Source organism: Agelaius tricolor, unplaced genomic scaffold (genome assembly GCF_023055355.1).
Source record: "Agelaius tricolor isolate 1412-34295 unplaced genomic scaffold, bAgeTri1.0.p SCAF_2, whole genome shotgun sequence".
Taxonomy (NCBI): domain Eukaryota; kingdom Metazoa; phylum Chordata; class Aves; order Passeriformes; family Icteridae; genus Agelaius; species Agelaius tricolor.
In genome coordinates, this window is record NW_027269262.1 from 78663531 (window position 1) to 78689816 (window position 26286).

The following is a 26286-nucleotide window of genomic DNA, read 5'->3' on the forward strand; positions in this document are numbered from 1 at the left end:
CCTTCCAGTACCTAAAAGGAGCCTGCAAGGAAGACAGAGAGGGACTATTTTCACAAGGGCCTGGAGTAACAGGTCAAGGGGGAAAGGCTTTAAGATGGAACAGAGTTGGTTTGGATTAGATATCAGGAAGAAATGCTTTACTATGAGCGTGGTGAGGCACTGGCACAGGCTGATCAGAGAAGCTGTGGATGCCCCATCCCTGGAACTGTTTAAGGCCAGGCTGGATGGAGCTTTGAGCAACCTGGCCTTGTGAAAGGTGCCCCTGTTGACAGCAGCGGGAACGAGATGGTGTTTAAGTTTCCTTCCAACCCAAACCATTCAATGATTCTATGAAGACAGCTCTGGCAATTGCAGTCTTTTATCTTTAGTTTGTCTTAAATGCTTTCTTAGAAATCATTTTAGTCAGCTCTTGGTAATCACAGTAAAAATATGCACAATGTTTCCAGGCTCAGGGCAAGGTCTGGATGATGACTTCACTAGATTCAATGCCAAAACCTCCAACGGTGTAACATCAACCAAATGGATCCAAATTTTGAGAAATAATATCATGGAAGATGAAGTCAGTACTAGGACAGATTAAAATGTCACTTCCATGTGATTGGTTTTGATTTCCCTCATCAAGTATGGCTTATTAATTAATTTCAAATATGCTAGTATTTTGTTTGTAAAAGCTATAACAAATTTGGAGGTTTTGTATGATCATAGGACATTTTCAAGCAAAATATTCTTGATAGAAATATACCGACCAACATCACTGTATATCTTAAAACATTGAAACAGAGAAAAAGTCACATCAACATTGTAAAAAATGCAGGAAAATAAAGATAATACTGATTCCTCAAGGATGTTAAGACTTCTCTGTATCTAATCATAACATTACAGTGTTTGGTAAAAAGGTCAAAAAATGTGTGTAGTGTCTAGATCTGTATTTTTAATGATAAAAATATGGAGCCTAAGTGAATAATAATATTGTCCTGATGTTTCAATGGAAACAATAGATTCACTGGAAGGCTATCTTACCCATAAGTCACCTTGAATCTTAGGAAAGAAGCTATGAAACAAGTATCACCAGAAATTTTCATGCTTTATTTTGTATGGACACTCTGGATCAATTGTGGGGTCAATTTTATGAGGTTCATCAAGGCCATGTCCTAGGTCCTGCACTTGGGTCACAGCAACCCCCTGCAGCCCTGCAGGCTGGGGAACAGTGGCTGGAGAGCTGCCCTTGGGAAAGGACCTGGGGGTGCTGGTCAGCAGTGACTGAACATGAGCCAGTGTGGGCCCAGGTGGCCAAGAAGGCCAATGGCATCCTGGCCTGGATCAGAAACAGTGTGGCCAGGGCAGGGATTGTCCCCCTGTACTCAGCACTGGTGAGGCTGCACCCCAAATCCTGTGTCCAGTTCTGGGCCCTTCACTACAAGAAGGACATGGAGGGGCTGGAGTGTGTCCAGAGAAGGGCAACAGAGCTGGGGAAGGGTCTGGAGCACAACTCAGGTGAGGAGCAGCTGAGGGAGCTGGGGGTGTTTGGCCTGGAGAAAAGGAGGCCCAGGGGAGACCTTGTCACTCTCTCCAACTCCCTGAAAGGAGGCTGCAGCCAGGTGGGGTTTGGTCTCTTCCCCCAGGTAACAGTGACAGGGCAAGAGCAAACAGCCTCAGGTTGCACCAGGGGAGGGTTAGTGCCAGGGCTACTTGACACAATGGTGTTCGGTCATAGCTTTGACATGATGATCTCAGTGGTCTTTTCCAAACTATTTGATTCTGTGATATGAGAACAAATTTCTTCACAGAACAAGTGGTCAGACATTTGAACAGGCTGCCCAGGGAAGAGATAGAACCACCGTCCTTGCAAGTGCTAAAAGCCCTGTGTGGATGTGGCACCTGGGAACATGGTTTAGTGGTGAGCACAGCAGTGTCAGGTTAATGGCTGGACTTGATGCTATTAGACCAACCAGTCTTTTCCAACAGTAACAATTCTATCAGTCTATGATTTTTCACTTTTCCTATTTAGGCAGAAGAACAAGGCAGAAATGGGTGTGGGAGAGGTGGGAAGCAGCTCTGGTGTCCTCCAATGCTAGCTCTAAAGCAGATTTTCTCACATGCCAAGTCACTTGACTTTTGTGTGCCAGCAACTTCCCTCTCAAAATGTGTAGTGAAACTCAGTTTGTATTTCTGCAAAATGGATAGAATGTAGCTATCAATTTAAGAAAAATTATAGAGGAAGCGAACCCAATCCAAAAATGTAACGTTTAATTTAAAATGTCACCAATTACTTTAATCTCTGCTCCTTAGAGCCTCTGCAGAGGAAGAGTGGCAGCAGCAGCTCCTGAAGGGATGGTAAACTCTTGCACCTTACTCCTTACCCTCAGAACTCCTCTGCAGAGCTGAAAATCCTGGCAGTAGCCTTACTGGCAGCCTAAATGATACCAAAGTATGGCAATCAGTGATACAACTCCCATGGCAATAAAATTTCCTATATATGAATAGTTCAGCTGCAAGTAGCATTGGGAAAATGATTTAGTTTTTGCATGCAGACAAAGCCTTCTAAATGTGAAGGATTTTTGTTGAAAATGTAACCCGTCATTCCTCTGCAATATGTCCAATTAGTATTTAACTGGCATGTCTATTTAGTTTAAAATGCAGATTATTGCAGTATCTGTAGGTTTCAGCTTCCAGTGGTATTTTCTAATACCTTCTATGGCTTTCCAAGATTGTATCAAGTTTTACTGAATTATAGCTCTGGCTCTAAAATAATATTTGGGTTGATTTAAAACAGACCAGCAGAAACAGCATTGTCTCTTCTGGCTTAAAGCAATTTTTGGAAGTTGAATGACTGATCTTTGTTTTACTGTTGCATATTCTCAGTCTTCTTGACTTACTGGAATCCCAGTGTATGGGACTCATGTTTGGCTAGGTTCAATGGATAAATCTGCATGGCAGGGGCATTCAGGGGCCTTTGGGCAACGCCCCTGAAAGAGGAACAGAGTTTCAGACCAGCCAGTGACCCACACCAGGGCTGCAATGGTGTAAATGCAGATGGTACAGGCACAACGTGAACAGCAGTCTGGATGCCAAGGAGTGAATTTTTTGTGGAAGACAAGAGCTGACACGTCTGCATTCTCAGTGTGTTTGTTTTATCGCATGCCTTTGGCAGCACGATTAACCAGCAATGTGCACAGCTGAGAACAGCCCCCTTCGTGCCCTCCTTTGCAGTGGATCCACATGGCTTATTAATTTCATCATTCCCAGTGGAGAGGATTAGATTCAAGAAGTCCACCCAGGCCAGATGAGATGAGAAATGCAGCGGGGAGGGCAATAGAAAAGCACAGTCTCATCCTAAAGCTGCAGGAAAAGACCCATGAGGAACAAGAGATGGTAGTAAAGAGCCAACTACCCTGGGGCTAGAAAGCTCTCTCCATAGTAATTGCTTGACCAGTGCTCCTGAGGGCTGAGTCTCTGCAAATTCCAGACCTGGCTCCCTCAGGGATGAAGAAATGAGGCACCATTTGCTGTGTCCTCCAATCCTGGTGAGGAGAAAGAGGTTTGCACAGTCCTGAGGCCTTTGTTATGCTGACTGCCCTCAACTCACTCAGTCTTCCTCTCCCCACTCTGATTTCCCATTCACTGCATCCAGCAAGGGGAAATGAAATGCAGTGCTGCTTTGTGCATTTTAGTCGCTATCAATCCTGCCCCAAAAATCCAAAAATGCTCATATTGTGTATTGCTCTACTGAAGTTAGAAAACAAGCAAGAGCAAGTGAGCACCCACTCACCAGCCCTGACTGGTGAGTCAATCCATATTTTATTATCTGAGGAATTTTTTTCAGGAGACTGGTTTACAAAAACACAATGATTTAACATTACATTTATAAAAACACATTTGAAAAAGCTGTAAGTGCTCAGCTCATAGCTGCAGCTGTTAAAGGCTTTGTAACTACAAACATGTAAAGTATTTCTGTTGGTTTCCACACATCAGTGACTATAATAGATGATAAACTACAGTTAAAGGAGCCTCAAAGAACCTTTTATTGTTCATTTCCTCATTGCTCTCCAAGGAGCTTGACAAGAGATAACCATCCCTTTTCATCCCTCAGACTTCAAGAAATGACACAGCCCAGAATAAATTCCGACCATTTTGTTGGTCAGGATGTGGTGATCTAAAAACCACAGAACTAATAATAGATAAATAAAGCCACACTCAAATGAAAAAAAACCCCTCCCTTAACTGATTTCAAATATTTAAGTATTACAGCAGTAAGCATTTATTGTTGAGTATTTCAATTTCCCGCCATTGGAAACAGCAGCTCATGGAAGCAGGGACAGCAGAAAAAGCACCTCTGTCTTTCTGTGAGTTTTCCATCATGCATACAGAAGGTTTAACCAAAACCAGGTGTCCCCCTAAAAAGATAAACTTCAAGTTTGGGCTTACATTTGAACAAAAAGGATCTGGAAGCCTGTAGTTTAAAGAAGTTAGCAAAGATTCGTCATGCCATTTATCATTGGACTGAAGATGGCAAGAAGAGGCGAGAATAATTTGTTACCGTAACATTTGCTGGCCAAAATCGGGATTGTGCTGTACTTGGAACTGTCCAGCCCTTCCTCCCCCTCACTGGTAATTGCTCTTTCCTCCACGGCAATCTTTGGCTGCCTGCCCCTCCTCGGTCCTGCCAAGCTGCCCTGCAGATGTACATCCACACCCCTTGATTTTCCTGCTGGGACAGCTGCCTGCTGCCAAAGCAAGGCCCTGCCCTCGCAGGGGGCTGCCTGCACCAGGGCTGGACAGCTGAGCTGTGTTGATCAGGAGCTGGGCTGAGGATGACTGTGGGATCCTTCTAAGGGATGTCAGAGACTGGCTGCAGGCACGGGTGTGGAACTCTGCAACTGCCTTAAAGCCAATCATGAAACAAAAACATTGCATACCTGTCAGTAATTCTTTGTTAGTTCTGCCTCAGGATGACCTTCATATTTATAAATGCTACAGGAATGGTAGAGGATAGGCAGCTAGCCTAGATCCTTGGATATTCAGATGCTGTTTGCACTGTGAGCTTTAGTTAGCTTTCCCTGCGGAGCCAAGCCTTGCTTGCTGGACTTTTTTGAGTGCAATATACTTAAAAATCCTTTAAAAATGTTCTTTTCTAGGCACACTTTTTAGAAAGGTGTTGTGAAAGTTTATAAAGAGCTGGGAATTCCTAGTGTAGACTTTGACTTAAGTGATCATTGCTGTTTGGGACAGCCCTAAAATGACATTTTAATTTATAGATGCAGTGAGTCCAACTGTTCATCTCTGGTATAAAGTAAGTAACAGCCATGCACAGTCAGCAGATAATATATCTCAAAACAGTAGGATAAGACCATGATTACATGGCCACCTTAAATTGAGATAAATTTTACATACCTGCCCAAATTAAGAGGAATACAACTGCCACCAGGCAGCATGGCTGGGATGGCCAGGGACTGTCCTTTACTCCAGCAGCTGCTGGGGGGTGAGGTGCTCATTCTCAAAGGATTTATCATTTACATTTCAGGGCCAGCATCAGTGTCTGGAATCCACTCTGGTTTTGTTTGTTTGTTTGTTTGTTTGACTGTGGGATTTTAGTGGGTTTTTTGGTGTTTAGTTGGTTAACTGCTCTTTAGGAAAATACAAACACTACTAAAATTGCAGATCAAATAGGTACCAAAGCAATCAATGTTACCAAATAATGCAGGCTTGAAGTTCTCAAATTCAAAGCTAGATTATGCAATGACACAGTAAAGATAGTGGCAAAAATACTGTTTTGCAGCAGTATTGATACTTCACCTCATTCTCTAGGCAGCAATGGGAATATTCAGGGTCTAAAACTGCAAAGCACAAAGTCTATGCCAGTGCACTTGAGTTTTCTCCTTCAACAGCAGCAAGGTAAACCAAACAAAAAGGTTTGATGGGCTGTTTGATAGCAGCTCTGACATCAGCAATTAACAGCATAAAGAGATGTTGAAAACACTGCCACCAATTAATTTCCACTGAAAGTGTGAATATTACTGTACACATGGCAACTGTATGAAGGAAAATTTTTAAAAATGCTGGAGAGAGCATGAAATCCAGTCTTGCACTAATCTTTTTACTCTGGAGTAGCCAGGATTTCACTCCTGGACTCTCTGTGGATCCAAACCAGATTTCTAGCAGCTGACAGCACAAAGCAGGCCCATGTTCTGCAGCAAAGCACATCCCTTTGAGACCAAGGTAGTTCAGAAGTTCTTAGCACATTGCACAGAAACAAGTTGTCCTCATTGGGAAAGCTGTGTCTGAAATGAGACAGGCTCAGTCATCCAGCAGAACACAGACTGGATTTAACCCCTTGCTCTTTTCATCATTTGTATCCACAGTGATTTACATACACTTGGATAGTCTGGGACATGCTTCCTTGAGTACTATTTCTTCTTATCATCTGATGTGAAGCCAAAGTCACACAGATAATTCCCAGTCACACAAACCATTCCCAAAATGTATGAAAAAATGTATTGCCTTCTTTTCAGTTTCTTTAAAAAAAAAAAAAACAACCTTATTAACATCAAATAAAAATTATGAATTAGGCAAATGTAGGAGTTATTTTCAACCTTGGAAAGTTGTTCAGTAATTTTCCTAAGAATAAAAATAAAAGGTTCTAAGTATAACTTCTTTCAGAGATGTTCAAACAAAAGTATATTTGGCTATTTTATAGAGTAGAATTCATACCAGAATTGACAATATAACTATTTCAAAAAGAAAAGTATATCCCAATGGTAATATTTTTGCTTTTCTTCTTGCTAATGAAAATTAAAATTAAATCCATTACAGAGACAGCCTGCTTACATTTCTGTTATACAGATACCCTCAATAATTATAAATAAATGCTTTTTTCATGTCCTACTAATCTGGCAGGGACAAGGATCAGCTGGGAGGCCTGAATAGCTCAAACTCATAATTGTTTCATTATTGAAACAATTCTGAAATTCACTGTGATCTTCCAGAGGAAAGTCCTCCATATGTGGTTAGCAAACCCATCTGTTTTCTGTGTGCATGAGAGACCCACAAGATCCTGATTTCTATTAATTATCAGGCCATGCTCTCAATAAGAACCCTTCCTTATGGGCACCCATGAAATCAGGGCTGAAGGGTTAAAATTTTGCAATTGTCAGTGACCTGGACATGTCATCAGCAGGATACCCAACAAATCAAACTTTTCATTCTTCAGATACTTTTGAAAGCTCTGGGCCAGTTCTACAATTGAAAACATACTGGTTGATTCCTGTGATAAGGCCACAGCTCTCACCTGGGAAGGTTACTAAACTCCTGAAACTGAGAAGGAAAACACAAAGCAAAAATAAAAACAATGCAGCCTTTACCATTGCTTGTTTCAAGAGTCAATACAGCTGCTTTGGCTTTTCCTGTCTTGCTGACAGATTTCAGCAAAATTTGGGCAAGGCTTAGGTGCTACAAGAACATAACATCTGAAACACAGCTTTCCAGCTTTCTGCAAGGAGGAAGGGGACATCCAAGCTTCCCACATTGTAAAAGAAGAGGTATCTTTCTAATGGGATCCTTTCCCCCTTGCATGCCCCTTGCTCCTCTGCAGATGCTGGGAAACATTCCTCCCACTCCTGCCTCCCAAGCACCACTGCCCTCCAAGCAAACAGATGGAATTCAAGATGTCAGTTTTTAAAATCTAATTTAAATATGAAATGTGAAGGAATTGAGAAATGAGTGAAAGTAAAAACTTCCATTTAAGGCTGTTATTTTGTCACAAAGGAACAAAAAACTACACCATTTTCATTGCTGTCACCAGCTAGAAAGGAGCTATTTGTAAGTGGAAAACCACGCAGGTTTGCCTTGCCAGTTGTTAGATCTCTTGAATAAATCTTCCCAAACAATTACCACATCATCACCTTCTACCTGACATACCATATCATGGGTTTGGCTACAAGACCCTTAGTGACAACACCCTTAGTGACAATGAGGTTTTCCTCTCTTTAGAGTGCAAAAAGATAATTTTACTTTTAAAAGAAATGTGGAAAAAAGTGTTTGCTTATTAAAAGCTGGACCAGTAATCTGATTTGGGACCTCTGCTCACAGAGAGGGATACACTCAACCTGAGTTGCCAAGGAATCTGTGGGTTCAGATGTCAAACCCCTTTCAAATGGGAGGAAGGTTCATAGCAGGACTTGGTGGCTGCAGTCCCAAGAGATGCTCCTGTCCTTTGTGCCGGCTCTGGGAGCAGCACACCAAAGCCAGGCACCGCTCCCTTTTCATCCTTTTCATCCTGTGCCAGCAAAAATAAATAAATGAAAGGACTTGTCTCCAGGCAAAGTAAGTTCCTTGATGTGCCTGACACGGATGGAGGAAGGAGGCAATAGACACATATCTGGTTGAAGGCAAAGGGAAAGAGGGAGATGAAAAGGAGGTGAAAATAGGATCAGCCTTCCTGGCAGAGCTTACACAGACCAGTAAACTGCAGCCTTAAGTTTTCAGATAACTTAAAGTCCCAGTGAAATCAATGGCAAAAACAAGTGCAGAGAAATCTGAGGCAGGAGAACAACAGTGGAGGAGAGAGAGCACAGAGCTCAGCTTCTTTTACACACTTACACACACAGCCTGCATTTATACTGATACAGGATTTCTTCTGTTTTAATAGGTCACCCATAAAGCAAAGGAATCCCCATGCTCAGCAAAGAGGCCAGGCTACAGAGATGCTGGATGTGGTACCACAGAAGAGCCTAAGGTCTAAGACTAACTTCTACTCAAAAGTAAACACAGGCAGCACTGAATTTTTTGTTCTCACTCTGCTAAGTTTTACACTGTCACAATGGAATGAGGAAAAGAGATGAAAATCAGAGGTCCTAAAAGTTATGTTTCCACTTAGATTTTTATCTTTGGTATTTTCTTTACAGAGTTCATGCAATCTTGATAGGATTAATAAAGTAAAGCTGGAACCTCACAATTCACAACCAACTGCATGTTGCTGGAAGGTTAAAAAAATCATACCATGGCCTTTCCCCCACAACTGAGGTTACTGGATGGAACAGAATAAATTGCAGATGTGTGTTCAGTTCTGTAAATATCTCCAGCGAAAGTGTAATTGGCTGTGCAGTGGGTGGTGTGGGAGTAGGCAAGTATCCAGGCTTTGCATAAAAAAGATTTTGTCTCTCGGGGGATGTGTTTCATGTTCATTCTGTACAGCAGTGTGAAGCTGACCCACTGTTCCATCAGGGGGCTAGAAACTGGGTATCTGCAGAGCACACTGCAACTCACAGCAGAGAGAATGAACTCCATTTACAGAATTAAAATATAACTTCATCATTCTTGTGCTCCATCTTGATCTGTGACTGCAGAGTGGCGTGGATGGTTTGCCTGAGCAAGGCTTCATTACACATTTTCATTACATATATATGACATATTTCTTTCCATTTTAAAAAAGAGGCTGAATTTTTTATAGTAATCCAAACAAATTTGTCTCCAACTGAAAAAAAAACCCAATGTGAATTAAACAACATAATTCTTAAACTGCATAATACAAAAAAAAAAAAAGAAAAAGCATGTAATATAGTAATATCTATTTTATAACATAATACAGTAAGTCACATAATATAAAAAGTCATAGATTATCAAGGGCTTCATCGTTGGTTCAGACAGCCTCTCCCTTCTTTCCTCCCTTCCAAATGATGGGAATCTCTGGGAATTCAAATCCTTTTTTCTTTACCAGAAAGAGAATTAAACCACTGCTGAGCAAACTCCACAAATGGAGTGGACAAATTAGAGAAGGAAAAGAGCTGACCTAAGAGCCCATGAGAACAACTCTTGCTTTGGAGCACGAGTCTCTTGGGCTGCCCAAGTCTCAGCTCTGCAAGTGGTGGAGTTTTGCTGACAGATCACTGAGCAGGAATTATTCACAAAGGTAAATTAATGCTATCTGTACATATCTGGAGAGTAATAACATAAGAACATAATACCCTGAAACACAAACCATCCATAAATATGGAGTAGGGGAATATAGGTCACTGCTTTCCACGGCCCTAATTGGGAATTGGTGTGTAAAATCACTGACTTAATGTGAGTCCCAGTGAGAAATACCCACAGGTAAAGCTGGACCAGGCTGGGCCACATCAGGAAAGCAAACCAGTGACTGCATGTCTAACTTTATAAGCATTTTTATTGTATAGTGCAATTTGATACCTACCACAGAACAGTTCTGAAAAAGTTAAATAACTCAAATGGCTAAAGATGGCTTTGGGTAAAATACTGCATCAGTCTCAGAAGAACAGAGTCTAAGCTTAGAAATAATGTCTTTTACTGCTTGGGTTGACCTTTCGGGGTCTTTTTTTTTTCTGGTATATCTGTAGCTAAACCATATTTGCTAAAACAAAATTGCACATAATGAATAAAGAACTTTAAAACTATGTATCAGTTTACTTACATGGTCAAATATAATTATGATGAACTGTAGTTCATTTAAGTCCCATATTGAATAAAAACAGTGATGAAGTGCAAGCAAGGGAATTGCAGGGGCAGGCAGATTCATGCAAGGCACCCTCAGCACCCTCTGGTATCCAGCATGTTGTGAGCAGGAACAGTCTGCACTGTTTGAGACAAACAGCTGCTCTCTGTTTGCACAGACAAAAGTGCAATTGTTTTTCCATGTGTTTGGCTAGCTAAACAGAGCCTTGGCTTTAATGCAACATGCTTCCCGAATCATTCCCTTACACCATGAAAGGAAGCCACTCTGTGTCTTGAGCAGCAGCAAGCAAAGAGACGGAGAGAGAAGTGCAGGCAAGAGTCTTTAGAGCAGCAGCTGGGGAGCAGCAGCATCCTTGAGGTGCTCAGGGCAGAGAGCTGAGATAGCCTGGACTTGTAAAAACAACATCATCTGAGGAACTCTCCAAGTAATCAATTGAAATGAGTATGGCAACTAAACCAAGTACTACAAAATGCTTTTCATCCTCAGCTGAGAGCAGAAATAGTTCAAAATGATAGTTTTTTGCTGAACTGGCCTCTAATTCTATGTCTTTCTCACAGACACTTAGGATAACCTTTTCAAGATTTCAGGCATTCTGCTGATCAGTTTTTCAGATGACAGCAGTCTCTTTAGAGAGGCTGGGCTACCTGGGAGTGAGCTGCAATAGCCCATAACAGCTCAAGCATGGGGAGATCCCAGCTGCTCCATCAGGATCTTGCCATTCAATGGCCTATAGACCACACAGGAGCTTGGAAGCTGTAACAAAGCACAAGCACAGCCCTGTTCTACAGTGCTGATGTCTCTCTTTCTGAATGGTTACAGCTGTAAGACTCCAGAAAAAACCCAGAAAACACTTTGATAAAGGCAGGGTTTTCAGATATCTGGGTTATCCTGTCATAAAACACCACTTACTTGAAAAGAAATTTTAAAACTATAATTTATTAAAATAATGTGACTAAATTTAGAAAATTCACTGGTCTCCAATAATGAAGCTGCAGATTTGGGGGTTTTTTGTGTTTGTATTTGCTATTGATGAGAAGGAGCCAACACACAGACACAAGTATAGTGGGTCACTTGTTGCCCAAGACCATTTTTAGGTGACAGGCCTACAAACAAGTTCAGTTCTAAAGTCAACCACACCACTGTGAATGTGGAAAATGGAGCTCTGAGATATTATGAAACTTGCTGTACTCACATAAGGTTTCAGTTGTTGTAAAGAGAAAAAAAAATTATTTTATTGCCCAGTAAAACTCTCTCTGTTAAAAGTGTTTAGGAAAAATCACATAGAGGCATTGGAAACCTAATACTTCTATGCAGGCTAAAATTTGGGTCTGGGATAAGCAAGTAAAACCTTGTTAAACCTGTGTCCTGTAAGTTTGGCAGAGGGGAAGATGTTAAAGGAGAAATTTAAACTCAAAAAGTTGAACTCACTATTTTTATATTTCACCTGGGAATTCCCACTGTCTTAATTTCTTTCTCTATAGTGAGCAACATGGATCCTGTTGTTCAAAAGCAGGTCTGACAATCATGAAAATATTTTTTCTGTGTTTTCTTTTGTGTGTGCAGTTTGCAGTTCACATCCTGCTGGCGTGATGTTTGCGTCAATGTTCCCAACCGCATGGTGGGGGGTCTTTCCCCTCATACCTCAGTGTGTGACTTTTCACACGCCAAGTTTTGATTTCTTCATCATAGAACAGTTCCAGATAGTCACAGCAAGCACCTGGTCTCTAGCACAAGATTAAGGTGGCTGATTTTTTAGTCAATTTTATATCCACTGGCTCAGAAGAACAGAGGCTCATGATCCACTGAAGCAAGCACAGTCCCAGACCCAACTACCTGGGGGTGGCTGTGCACTCTGAGGCTTGTGCACAAGGGTGGGGTTCACTTAACCTTCCAAAACTGCTTCAGAAGTTCTGCAGCCTCAGAAGAAATTTCTTCAAAACAAACTTATACAACTCTGTGGACAAAGAAGCAAGGCAAACCAAGGAAACAAGCAGAAAAAAACTGAAATCCACCAAAAAAAGTAGGAATGTAGGATGAAATTCTGACATGTCAGAAGATAACAGTAGCTTTATTATGGCTTTAAAAGAACTAAAATTTCACAATGAAGAGTCTACTGTTTTATTACTGAAAAATGGAGCAAAACAGGAGAATTTTTGTAAAGATCAGCAGAGACTGGAATGTGGTAACATTGGAAATAGAAAGTGTCTGTCTGCAGAGTACTTACAACCTGGGCAGGGATGGCAGGGTGGGATGTCACAAAGAAAGTATCTGGAGTCAACACAAACACAAATTTCAGGAGGGGGAGAAGGATGGCTTAGAAAGATGAGAGCTGTACAAACTGACATTTGAAACCTGGGGAGCTGTAACTTTGCTGTATGGGAGTCACTGGGCCCAGTCTGCAAAATCTCTGAGACTGGAAAACCTGGATCTTATGCTGTGAACCACACCTCCCACAAGGAAACAAAGAAACTTTAGCAAACTTATCTGTACAGGTGCCAAAACAGATCTACTCATCAAATCTTTTGGTTATGTTTGAGAATATGTCAGATTTTCTGAAATTTTCCATCTCTATTTAAACCCAAATCACTTCACAAAAATTCTGGTGGGAAATGGTCAGTATTGCACAGAGGGTTTGTGACAGGAAAAGAGGAGAATCCAAATCCAAACTGTGACTTCCTTGTGGCCACCATGGGGCAGGTTCACCAGTGGAACAGTGTCTCCAAGAGTTTCTCGACACAGGGGTTCAGCAATGACAGGGCTTCCAACACAGAGAAGGAATAAAATGGACAGAGTAGCTGGTGCAGTGAAGGGGCATTAGAGAGAGATCTAATCCTGCACTGGGACTCCCAATACTGAGGAAAACACTTCCATTATTTCAATCAACCTGAAGACACTGTGCTAATGCAAAGGATGGTCAAGGACATAAAAGACTCTGTTGTTGCACTTGTAGTAGCCTGCAATGAAAGCAAAGGAGAAATTTGCCAAGCCTTGTCTCCTTCTGGCAACTAAACAAAGTTCTGGCAGTGACACACAATGCAGCTTTCAAAACTACCTTCTTCTTCGGTTAGAGAAGCCTCTGCTTTGGTGAGAGGGCTGAATTCACAGAACTCCCAGACAAGAGGATGTGCAATGCAGTTTTCTGCCAAGTCCTCACAGAACCATGTTACTGTGGTAATTTTCATGGCATTAATCCCAGTACAGTAAGATTAACATGGTTCTAGGGTAGGTCCAACCTGTGTAGAACTGGTAAAAAGATTCACTCTAAAAATTTGGGAACTGCTCTTTGAGTTTAATTAAATACACACAGGGAAAGTGGAAACCTTGGGACAGTTAAGGAGGCATCACCACAGCTCATCAACAAACTACATGAGCAAATGATGGCCACAGACAAAGAAGAGAAGGCAGACACAGAACAGGAACACCCAGGCACAGACTCATTCACTGATCAGGAAAGCACAATGAGTGCTATACATGTTAAAAAGTTGTCAAGCACAACCAGTCAAGAACTCATTTTTAATGGCAGAGCTTATTATTTTCACATTCACAAATATTTGACCTCTTCCAACTTCTGTTGAATCATTATGCTACTGACTAGCACAGCCTTACTGACTTTTTCTTTAGGGTCTTTTAGAAAGATTTCCACTAAGGATTAAATAAATAATAATGAAAAAGCTATCCAAACTGTTCATCAAACTGTTCTACATTGTGTTCACTGTTGCTATGCTCTTAACACGTCCTAATGTCCTGGTCCTGCACTTGAGGAGGAACAACCCCATGCAGTAGAGAGTGGGGGCCAACCTGCTGGAAAGCAGCTCTGTAGGGAAGGACCTGGGAGTCCTGGTGGACAACAAACTGTCCGTGAGCCAGCAGCATGTCCTTGTGGCCAAGAAGGCCAGTGGTATCCTGGGGTGCATTAGGAAAAGCATTGGCAGCAGGTCAAGGGAAGTGATCCTGCCTCTTTACTCTGCCCTAGTGAGGCACATCTGGAGGGCTGTGTCCAGTTCTGGGCTCCTCAGTACAAGACAGATGTGGAACTCCTGGAGTGGGTCCAGTGGAGGGCTACAAAGTCAGTCAAGGGTCTGGAGAATCTTGCAATGAAACGTTGAGGGAGCTGAGCCTAAGCCTCAAGAAGAGATGACTGATGAAGCTCATTAATGTCTAGCTAAATGGTGGGTACCAAGAGGATGGGCCAGGCTCTCACCAGTGGTTCCAAGCAATAGGACAAGAGGCAAAAACTGAAGCACAGAAAGGTCTACTTGAACACAAGGAAGGACTTTACTGTGTAGCAATCATGCACTGGAATGGATTGACCAGGGAGGCTGTGGAATCCCCCTTACTGGATGGGCCCAGTCCTGTGCAGTGTGCTCTAGGATGAGCCTGCTTGAGATGGGAGATTACACCAGGTCACCCACTGTGGTACCTTCCAACATGACCCATTCTTTGATACTATGTCATGTAACAACCGCTCTTCTCAAGCATGGTCTCAATGATGTTCGAGGCTAATGCTACCCGACTCGGTTCACTCTCCAATCTCTGTGATGGATAATAGCAGATAAAACCTGAGGTCCTGGTTACTGCTGCATAAAGTGAAAGACAGAGTCAAAACATCTTTGAATTTTCTTTGGTTTTGCAAAACCAGACTGATTTTGTGGTAAAAAATCAAATTTTCTTAAAATTAGATTTTTCTAAAGTCATAGGTGCTTAAATACAGCTTCCACAATTCTGTAGAGGAGAATGGACCATTATATCATAGTTTATAAATAAATACTATCAAAAAATGAAGCACTTACAGACATGTGTTTGAAACTTATATATACATTTATATTCAAGCCCTACACAGTGGCATTCATTGTGAGTAGTGCTAGTGCATGTTTAGCTCTGCTGCTTCTCTATTTATGGACAAGCTATGAAAGCAGTTTGTCAGCAACTTCTTCTGAGTGTTCACATTACCAAATACATCCATTCTCAACTCACTCTAATGTAATTATCGAATTCGGCAGCAAGCTGATAACACAGCTAAAGGAAAATCCCAACCTGCCTCAGTGTTTTCATGCTGTAATTGAAAACAGATGGCAACTTGTGTAATTTATGCCTTTCTACAATCAGTAACATGTAAGTATAAGATAAGAATTCTAAGACTGAATTGCATCTGCTTCAACACCATATGCTAGTGCACAGCATAAATATTTATCCACGCCTACTCCATCTTCTCATTTAAAGCTCAATTCCATGAAAAAATGAAAGTACCCTTCAGATAGCTTCAATTAGCACTGAAGCATCCCTGGAGTGCTTTGAAGGGCTAGAGTCCCAGCATCAAACACTGAGGTATCTTCTCTTTCCTCAACTTCACAGAGAGGGTTAAATGGAGGCATGTACCTTGTGCCTTATTGATACAATATAAATCCCAGCTTTCAAGCTCCCTCTAGGGTGCCTTTAAGAGTCATGAAGAAGTTTCTCACCTACAATATCCAACATATCTCTTTCCCACTATCCTGTAAAAGCTGGAAATTGGACTTGGGATACTTTTTTCCTGGGGGAAGGGTTTTTTTCTTAGGAGTTTTAGACTGATTTATCTTGCTTGCCAAACAGTTATGCAATCCTCATGTTTGAGGTCAGGTTGGCAAGGACCATCTAACGAGTTTTGTGTTTCTCTGTAGCTTGAGGTACATTCAACTTCATGAGAATCTCACTGTTCAAATTTCTTCCAATTGCAGGAATATAAGGCATTGGCAAGTCCTCTGACATCACATCGTTTTGGGCTGGTTTTCACCCTGCTGGACACTTATAATGTGTGCCTTTTAGTCTTCCATGTTACAAGTCTATAATATGCTGTTCTTGTGGCAGTACTTGAATCCTTTGGAGCAATCAGATAGTACAGATGTCCTTTGACTGCATGAAATGGGCTTGATGACCCTGATGAAGTGACATCCCTTGGCTTCTTGATACAGTGGCAACTCAATTACACTTGAGGGTTGGTTCTTATTCTGCTAGTGAAATCATTTGAGAAACTGGACCTGAAATGATCATTTGTGAATGAAGACAACAAATGCACAGGCAGAAAATGTATAAAGCTGATCTGCTCCCTGTGCCAGCTTTTAGAGATCAGGAGAGCAGAACCATGCTGAAAGGGTCCTGGCTGCACATTACAGTTCCCAAGCTGAGATCCAAACAGAAGGTGTGGTACCAGTGACAACATGTGGTCCCTCAAACTCCCTGCTGCTGAAATGAAGAAGAACTAGGCTTGAAAAGCTTAAACAGCCACTGCAATTTGTATGATTTGAGGACCTTAGGTGTCACAGCTATAAATAGTAATTTGCTAAGAATCAATTTAAGGCATCAGACAGCTTTCTATTAACAGTTTGAGTAGGGCACTGATTTCTCCAGCCAGTGGTAAGAACAGATGATCAGCAAAATGAGTGATTAATTTGTCTCTCTCACAAGCCTCATACTTAGCTAGGTCTGCTTGTTCCATCACACTCTGTTGCAGTTATGTCACACTAAATAACAATGTGATGCATAATTTAAGTCACTAGTTTGAAGTCAAGTTGTAACTTTTCAAATAATACTTGCACCTTAAAAGCAGAAATGAACTTACAGAATAAATCACTAAAAAAAGAGAAAAAGAGTTTTGCTGACAATAGCTGGCAGTATTTAGCAGTGTCATCTGCAGAGAACAGATTTTTTCAGCCAGTCAGTAATGAATATTAAAGCAACCTGGGAACTTCAAAATCCTGCTGCTCCTGTCTGCACTGCTGATGACAGCAGACAGCTAAACAGAGCTGCAAATAACTTAGAAGAATGCACCACAACACTGACTCCTTTCATAGCCTTGTGTCACCTCCAGCTCCCACTAGTTAATGCACTTGCAGCAACCACTCTCCTCACAACACTGTCACAGGCAAACACACTTCAGCAAACCGGGTCCAAAAATACTTTAATAAAGCTAATTGACTAGATATTTATTGAATTATTTTCTCAGCTTCACACCTGAAACTTCAGACTGTGAGTGGTAAACCTATTTACCAGCCCCAGAACAGGTATCAAATCCTAAAGCTTATAGCCTCTCACACATCTTCAGCAGATCATGCTGGTAGGGATTTTGTCAGAAATAAATTGTCTTAAAATTCCCCCAGAAGAGGATGTCACACATAAGGAGATGGCAAGTGGTGCCACGCTGAGGAGCACATGTGTGACAGAGCCCAGGTGTCCCAGTGCCATGCCCAGGCACGGCCACTGCCAGCAGCCGGAGCTCTGTCCCCAGCTCACTGAGCTTTCTGCTCAGACTCCCAACTCACAGCACTTCAGAGCAGGCCAAGAGCCCAGACAAGCTCAAACTGAAAGCAAGCCACCACTAAGTGCAGCAGGCAGGTTGAGCCTGCAATGTTTACTGCTTTCTGTGATACATGGTAGAATTTTAAATGCACAAACCAAGGTCCTACAATGACACCATGGGCAGCAGTCCTCTCTCAACAGTATGTCCAGCATAATGCAAAGACAGGAAAATAGTGCTCTCCGAAGCAGGCAAGTGCAAAATCACAAGCTTTACAAATAAAGACGTTCTAAAAACAATTACAGTGGATACATCTCCCTAGGAGGAAAATCCCTGCTGCTACTGCCAAGAACTTTTCTACAAACTGCAACGCCAAGGCTTGGCTCTTCTTCAAATTCTTGCCCTTTTCATCATAGCCAACTTTCCTTGTTAGCGCTTCTTTGGTGCAGCACTCTTCTTGCACACAAAAGCCTCTTGCACCAGCCCACCAGAAGTTACCATGCCCAGCCTGTTTTCAAAGTGCCCTTCCTGCAGTTTCCACACAGGGGAATGTTTAATTTCAAGGAGCTGTCATCTAAAGCCTGTCATTTGATTTCTTTAAATTTGACAGATTGAGGAGTTCTGTAAACAGATGGATTAAGTGACATAGATTTTTTTAAAATTTCAGATACTGCACTATGATTTACATACTTATTGCTATGGGAACATCTAACAAAAGCCCTTATTTTCAAAGAAAAACACCATCTCTTCACTAGGCTAAAGGTATTCAGCATTTCCAAAAATGGGGCAACAATTTTTGTGTCTAAAGAGGAGCTCATCTCATATACAGCTATAAATTTTTATGTGCAATTCTGCTCTGAAAAACCATTTCATGTAAAGATAACAGCTTTGAAAACAATCAGATCTGTCCTTGCGTAAAATCAAGGCAATATATCCCAGTTTTACAACACTACTTGTTCCTCTCAGGACAGTGAACTATTTGTGTTCTTCAATCTTGAATGGTTCAGGTAGACCTCTGCAACACCATGGGATTACACATATGATACCACAGTGTTGGTTTTACAACTCAGGTTTCAGAATTGCTCCACTGTACTGCTAGTTTCTATATTCAAGAATAAAAGCTGCTGTAAAATACTAAGCTCCCAAGTTCAGGATCTAGAATATACACATGAATTAATAAATTATTTTTGAATTTAGGCCCTTTACATTTTAGGCAGGATCATTATTTGAAAATAACACTCTTCATAAAAAAATGTAACTGTATTTTATATTTAGGTGTTGTATAAAACATATTAAAAAACTTCCAGCTCACTCGGAACTCAAGCTTCTTTGCCAGCAGGATGTGTCTGGGTGCTGCATGTACCAACAAGCTCTGCAGCTGCCATTCCCTGTCCCAGGGGTTTTGCCTACCTGTTCTAAAAAAAAAGTTTCAAAGACAGTATGTTCTTGAAAGTTCCATTGAAATAAAGAATCAGCAGCCAGAGAGCAGAAACCCCTGTCCTGCACTTGCTAAGGAGGGTCCCACGGCAGGGCTGGCACCATGCAGCAGGCAGGATGTGCATCCCTGGAGCTGTGGCCTCCAGCTTGGTGGGTGTGAATAGACAGGTGAGAGGCAACTGGGGTGAGTGTGATGGGAATGAGAGATGAATTAGAAGGCTGGACAAAATTCATGGCAAAGTGGGGTACATGAGGAATACACCTGAAACCTTCATCTGTGTTGCTGCTATAAAATAAAGCGTGGCATAAATGGGTAGTTTAATCTTTCTGGCCATTGGAGCAGGTGTAGCAGCTAACTTAATTTTCTTGCTTTTATCAGTACTTAACATAATACTTGGCCTTTATTTTTCTCTTTGTACAAGGCAGAGATTAATTCACAGATATATGCAGGATGTGATCCAAGCCCGCAGGTAAGTCAATGGGCTCTGCATTACAGTGCAAAAGCTAAAAGTGGAATGTGTATTTATTGATTCTTAAATCACTTATGAAGCTATTTCAGCTCTTTATGAAAGTATTATCCATTGTTCTTTCCAAATTGTCTTGAATCTTAACTGCTTTACACTGAACAATAGGCTATGCTAGCTTTACTTTTACTAGGTATGTCTGACTTTGCCTGTTCCTAAAAGGCAAAGTCCAGAAGGTGCATAACAACAGTCACATAAATTGTAAAGAGGGAAGCTAAAATTGTGCAGAGTTGAAAAAACATTGCAATTTTTAAAAAAAATCCATCAAAAAATAACACCACCACCACCACCAAAACCTGAAAACCACATGAATGAAAACCCACCTCAAAAAGGGAAAAGTTCAAGAGAACAACTTGGAAAGGATAATTGAGTCTCATGTGAAAAAGAGACTTCAAGAATCTCAAGGACAGGAGAAAATAAACAGGAGGGGGTTTAAAGACAGCAGAACTCACTGTTCAGAAATGCCTGAAACTGAGACAAAGGCACTCAAAAGAACCTCTCCCTCCCCTAATACAGGCAGCCCAAGACCTTCACTAAGCAGCACAAATTTCCCTGGGAAACCATCCCATTTTGAGAACCCACCTTCATCCCAGCCGCGGCCGCTGGCCCGCTGGGGTCCACAGCCTGGATGTGGCAGGGTTTGCTGCCCCGCACCACAAAGCCCCAGCCCACGGCATCACCAACGATCTGGAAAGAAGAAAGGACATCATCACTTTCAAGCAGCTCCATGAAATTCAAGGGGGCAACCTCTAAATGGTCCAAGATGTCATTTCAACATCTCTGTACTTCCAACACATAGTAGAGTACAGGCTGCTATGTCACTCATAGGAAAGGCTCTACCCAAGTGATTCCTCTTGCTTTTAATGAAGTTTCTTTGTTGAACTAGAAGACTGTAAAAGCAATGCTCCCAATGACTAGGTTCAAGAACATTTTTAAAGAAGGGCTCCAAAAATTTATGTTAGTCAAATTTTCTGTCCCATCATGTAGAAAGACCCTGCTAGAAAAGTTCAGTTTGGGTAGGTGATCTAGTCCTGCAGAGCAGGAACACCAAGTCCAGATGAGTTTGTGTAATACAAATCTTATTGGCTTTATGTAATTTTACACCCCTTTTACGTATCACACTGGCATAAAGACAGAACAAACAAGTGCTGAATCAGACCTGAAATTTGTGGAAGTACTGATAATGGAGTTTGGGATTTTGAAGTATAAATCTCAGCAAATAAAAATAAGCTCTAATTATCCCACCAGAAAATGTCCGTTTGAATTGCCCATATGCATATAACATGCAGAAAATAAAGAAAAACACTGGAGACGTACCGTAAAAGTTTTTCTAACATATGGGGCTCCAGGCATCAAGAGCTCATCAGCAGTCACAGGTCTCTTTAATACTGTGGAGGTACAGAAATGAATATTCAATAAAAACACTCCTCTAGAATTTCTCCTAATAAATCAGATACATTGTTGGGATACATCTTTTTGGCCCCACTTCCCATACATGCTTTCCATTCTTGCTGGCTTGCTTGAAAGCAGTAAAAGAACCAAGGAAAAGCCCACAGAATAACACTGAGTATAAATGCTGAGAACTTTGGAAAACTGGGGCGTTTAGCCAACAGACTTTGTTGTCTGCAATAAGAATCCCCTAAACACTATCACAAAACTCAGAAGTGGCTTTTCCTGTGTCCAGTGTTGAAACAAGTGACCCACTTTCCTGGCACAGAACAGCTTTCCTTCACAGCTCACTGTGTGCTTGTTAGGTGCTCTCTGCTATTTCATCTGAGTTGGGTTTGAATCACAGAATTGAATAGCAAGAAAATCCTGCTTGAGTGAGGAATTATCTCAAGAGACTTCTGCAACTGTAGGCACAGACCTACTACTCCCATCTTATCCAGGGACAGACAAGGTAACCTACAGGTGTCTGGGATTTTAAATGAAAGGAAATACCAGTAAGTTTCTGCAGGTCCCCATTGCCTTCCCATGTAATGGCATAATTTTCCTCCAAACAAATTAAATTTGAAGTTCTGCCAGATCAAATCAATACCATCCTGTGTACCACTTCTTATCTGTCCATAAATGCTTCAAAGACAAAGTACAACATAAAGATATATTCTGTTCCCCCCATTTGCCTGCTTCACCCTTAATATTATGGCTGTTTTTCTTTTAGTGATAAATAATTTTGACGGTGTCTGTCTTTTCAGTCACAAGTGGGAGACAAAATTTCTCACAGATGGTATTTGAAGATGTTCTTGAGTTTCTTAATGACATTCATGGGAGCAGGGAGAATTCTAGCAGACAAACCAATATCTTTGGGGTTTTTTTTAACCTTCCCATGCATTTTGATGAACTGTCATTTAGCCAGTGCTGCACTTTGCAGAGCATGTCTGGTCAATGTGAAAAAACTGAATGATTGTGCTCATTTGACAAGTCAGAATCTGATAAATCATCCATGTACGGCTCTCTTATGTGTCTCTCTTCATTATACGTCCAGAATTTTTTTTTTTTTTTGATGATTGTTTTTCTACATGATTGGTCAAGTCATGACCTGGGTGTTTTTTAAGTGCTTGCCTGCAAGCAAGCTTGTCTGACAACAAATACACCTCTGCATTGTGTTTATCAGCATGTAGTTCAGTAACACACTCTGGGTCTGGTTAGCAGGAAGCTATTTGTGAACAAAGTCTCCTTATAGTGAGCAGAGGATTAAGAATTACTTGTAACATTTACATCTGACAGCTTTATATTAACCTGTGCAAGCTGATGTGTGGATCTGTACTTGTGCTCTGGGAGAAATAGCCCTACATTGTCAGTAATTCTCTAATTCTTAAAAATCAGTCTGTTTATAAGCCCACTGCTGTCTTCTTTCAAATATGAGTCTGTTAAAGCTATTCACAGTTTGAAAATTAGTCCTAGGGGAAAGTTTCTTCTAAAAAATTCATGCAAGGGCAACGTCATCCTATTCTTTTTCTTCCAGTATTGTGTAATCAGCTGCATTAAAATAAACTTGTTCTCACTACTCATGGGCTGACACTTCATATAAAATCAGAACCATAAATGAACAGAATTGTTGGCATACTTTAGATAACACACACATTTATGGATAGCACATGAATGCTATTTTATCTGTCCCAGAAAATTTTCCAGGATGTAATTAATGTACTGGGGAAAAAGAGCTCCCCATACAAAAGCTACCAGAACATTTCTGCAAATTATACCTGAGAGATATTCTGCCAAAACATGATACTGTAGCACCCTTTCTCTAGGGGCAAGCCCCTTGCATGAAGGGGTGAGCATACTGGAAGGTGGTGCTGAGCACCCAACAATAACACATTCTGAGGATGCAATGGCCACTAGAACTGACAGCATCTCCTCTGCTGGGCAGCAGGTCTGCTGGTTATCCTACTGAGTCCTTCCAATTATTTTAGTTCAGAGCTTCATACTGAATTCCCAGCAGAGCTTAAGCAGAGGGAAGGAAATGTGCTGAAAGGAAAGAGAGGGAAAATATCCTTCCCTTTCTGATGGCCACTCTGCTCAGCAGGAATGAAATGCACTTTAGTTCACTCATCTCCAGAGTAAATGGTCGATGTTTTGAACATCATTCACCTCGTGCTTGAGGCACTCTCCTGTAATCACTTCAAATGCCAGCATCCCTCGGAAAGCAAAGATTACACATATCCACTGAAACCTTACCCCGCTGTACAGTACTCCCCACACCACTGGCAGGGACTTGGTGAATTTGAAAAATAAGGAGCTAAAAGGGCAGCAGCAATCCTGTTTGATATTCAGGGCTATTTCTGAGGGAAACAGAGAAGCTGAAACAATATCTATCTTGGTCTGTTTTTCCCTTCCCAGATGTACAGTAAGAAACAATTTTAAGTGAACTGTGGAAGAATGGGTGTGTTTAACCTTCCGGCGTGGGATAGGAAATCCTTTCAAAAGGAAAATAAGCTTCAATACTATTTCTACCTTCTGAAACAGATGAGTGTAAGACTTGAAACAAATTAAAATATTCAAATTGTCTCTGACAGGCTGAAACAATGCTGCCTCAGTTTTTTTTAGAGCCTGCTGTTTTCTGAGGGTGTTATTCCATAGCAGCTCAAGCAGTCACTGGATAGTTAAACTCTCCTCTGACTTGCACCAAAGGAATGTCTCTAGGAGATTTGAAGTGGTTCAGAGCTTGGCAGTGAAGAGGCAAATCTAGGCCTCTGACTGCACGTAGTCCTAAGAGATAAACTGCAGCTCAAACCACAATTATGGACTTGACAGAGATTACTGGAGGCAGACGTCTGGCTTGTGTTCAACAGGACTTCAGGCTAGAAGATGATAATAGTTCCCTCTGGCCTACAAAACCTGTGACACTGTGAATTTTTAATGTATTCTTGGAAACAGAGGCTTAGGCGTGACGATAGGCATTCTTCATGTCACCTTCTCCCCACAGAGATGTCTGCACCCTGGCTGCTGTGCATGGTAAGCCATGCTGGTGCTCACCAGATTTGGGGTTGCAGAGCACAGGGGGACTGCTGCTGAGCGTGGGGCTGCTGCTGAAGTATCCACTGCTGCCACAGCTGCTCATGCTGCTCCTCCGCACTGCCGACACGATCTTTATCTCCTTGGTGGGACTCACTGCAAGCAGAGAGAAAACACAGAGAGAAAGGGAGATAGTAGCAGTTATTAGGCCATTTCCCTGTTTCTTTAAAAAAAAACCAAAACAGCAACAAGCCATGCTTACACTGACAACACTGGGAATGGGTTAGTGTGTCCTACATTGTTAGAAGTCACTGCATGAGAGTAATGCTGTAACTAACAGTATGGCTGAACTGTTCCCATTGCAGTGCCTTCTAAGAGGCATTCCAATATAGGGAACTACATTTTTCCAGTTTTCCTTTCCATTCTTTCAGTTCTTACTAAATATTACTGTACACAAATGCTGCAGGGCTCCTTCCTTCCCCTCACTTTTAATATTCTTGAAAACTCCCCATAGAATGTATGACAAATTGTTTTGAGTCTGGGGGACTTTAACCAGTTCAGTTTGAACACGGACCCCAAATTTTGATCAGCATCTGAAATGCTGTTGATACAGATGCACCCCAGGGAGCTGTAGGTTTGGTAAAATGAGTGAATGGACAATCCCTATGAACAGGGACATATAATACTCAGCCCTACTTTTTTTTAACACTGAAACCCTTTGTCCAAAACCAATTTTTTAATACTCCATGGAGTCACTCTACCGGCAGCAGTATAATTAATGAGTCACCTGAGAGAAAACTGGTGTGTTTCCTGTTGTCATGGTTCTGCTTGCGCAGGCAAAAAGGGCTGTCATGGCTCTCTGGCATCAGGCGAGATTTCTCAGTGAGGAGCTCCATTAATCGCCGCCGCCGGCGGAAATTCATTCTGCACTGGTAGAGCAAGTTGCTGTCCATAAAATGGTGCTTGTTGGACACTAGGGAAAGAGATGGATACAAAGTCTATGCCTGGTAGGCATAGAAAGAAATCCAAGCCTACCCATGTGCAATTTGTGCACTAGAGACCTTGCTGTAAGGATGCAATGCTCAGAGCTCTCCTCTTCCCCTGTGCAGCCTCAGAAAGAGAAGGAAGGTGGCCAACTTCACACAGGTGGCTTCAATATACACCCTTTACAGCAGCAATAGCAAACTAGGAATTGTAGTGGCAAATGCTTTTACATTACTTTGATTAATGATATGCACTTCTTATTGCCCAGTGGAAATAAAAGTACCTCTCTGGGACAGGTTGCATAATGGCCCATCTCTGTGCATGATTCCTCTGTAAGCCTTGCTGCTGCTGGCCCCACAGACCAGACTCAGCTCCTTACAACAAGTTTTGTGTAAATTCATCAGTAAATTCATTTATGTCAAGTTTTGTGTAAATAAATCAGTCTAGGGCAGACCCCAGAGATCTGTCCAACTACCTTGTCCAGAGCTACAGGGCAGCAAAGAATCAAGACCTGTGTATTTCCTCTGTCTTGTTCACCACAGACACTGTGTCCCAGACATTTCCTGCAGGCCACTTCCCCCCTTCGCACGGATACACAAGGTTTGGGAACAGGCACCTGGCCAAAAGTCATTTCTTACATAATGAAGAAAAATCTTAATTGCAACCTGTATTGGCACAGAGAGCAAACCCCAGGCTGCTGGTGTCAGAGCAGGAGCACCAAGTCTACTCTCAGAGTGCAACATCACTATAACATCTACGTCTTCACTCCCACCAATGCTGTGATGAAAAATGCAGTAGTTGGATGGAGCTCTGTGCCAGGTCCTGAAAGTGCTTTGACTCCTGCAGGTCTTGATTGCAGGAAATCTCTCCAGAGTACTCTGCATGTAAAATAGCTGCAGTAGGTGTTTGGCAGCATTTTTCTCCATTTTTACCCAGCTTCTGTGATCACATTCTGCAGAAATAATTTCCCACAGTTGACCTTTTCAATGAAGAATCCAGATTCTGGATTTTCCTTGTTTATAAATTGAATTTCTTGCAATACTGAATTTTAAGAACTGGTGGGCTGTAGATATTTATGTTTAAAGTGTAAAGAACAACACAGGTGTGCACTGAGGTCAGCCAAGTCTAGGATTACTTGTCTCAGTCAC

General features: G+C 41.7%; 1 protein-coding gene across 3 annotated transcripts in view; it reads right to left on the bottom strand.

Moving 5' to 3' along the window:
• Nucleotides 1-26286, bottom strand: part of DEPTOR (DEP domain containing MTOR interacting protein) — a 78839-nt gene that overhangs the window by 3530 nt on the left and 49023 nt on the right. Inside the window, exons 5-9 of one of the 3 annotated variants that reach the window (XM_071421672.1) lie at nt 24942-25127; nt 24176-24310; nt 21014-21084; nt 20279-20383; nt 11382-15042 (exon numbers count right to left, since the gene is read on the bottom strand). In XM_071421672.1, the coding sequence (XP_071277773.1) occupies nt 15037-15042; nt 20279-20383; nt 21014-21084; nt 24176-24310; nt 24942-25127 (503 nt within the window). In that variant the 3' untranslated portion in view covers nt 11382-15036. Of the gene's footprint in view, nt 1-11381; nt 15043-16446; nt 16480-20278; nt 20384-21013; nt 21085-24175; nt 24311-24941; nt 25128-26286 lie in introns of those variants that run through there. The other 2 variants (XM_071421671.1, XM_071421670.1) reach the window with 2 other exon arrangements.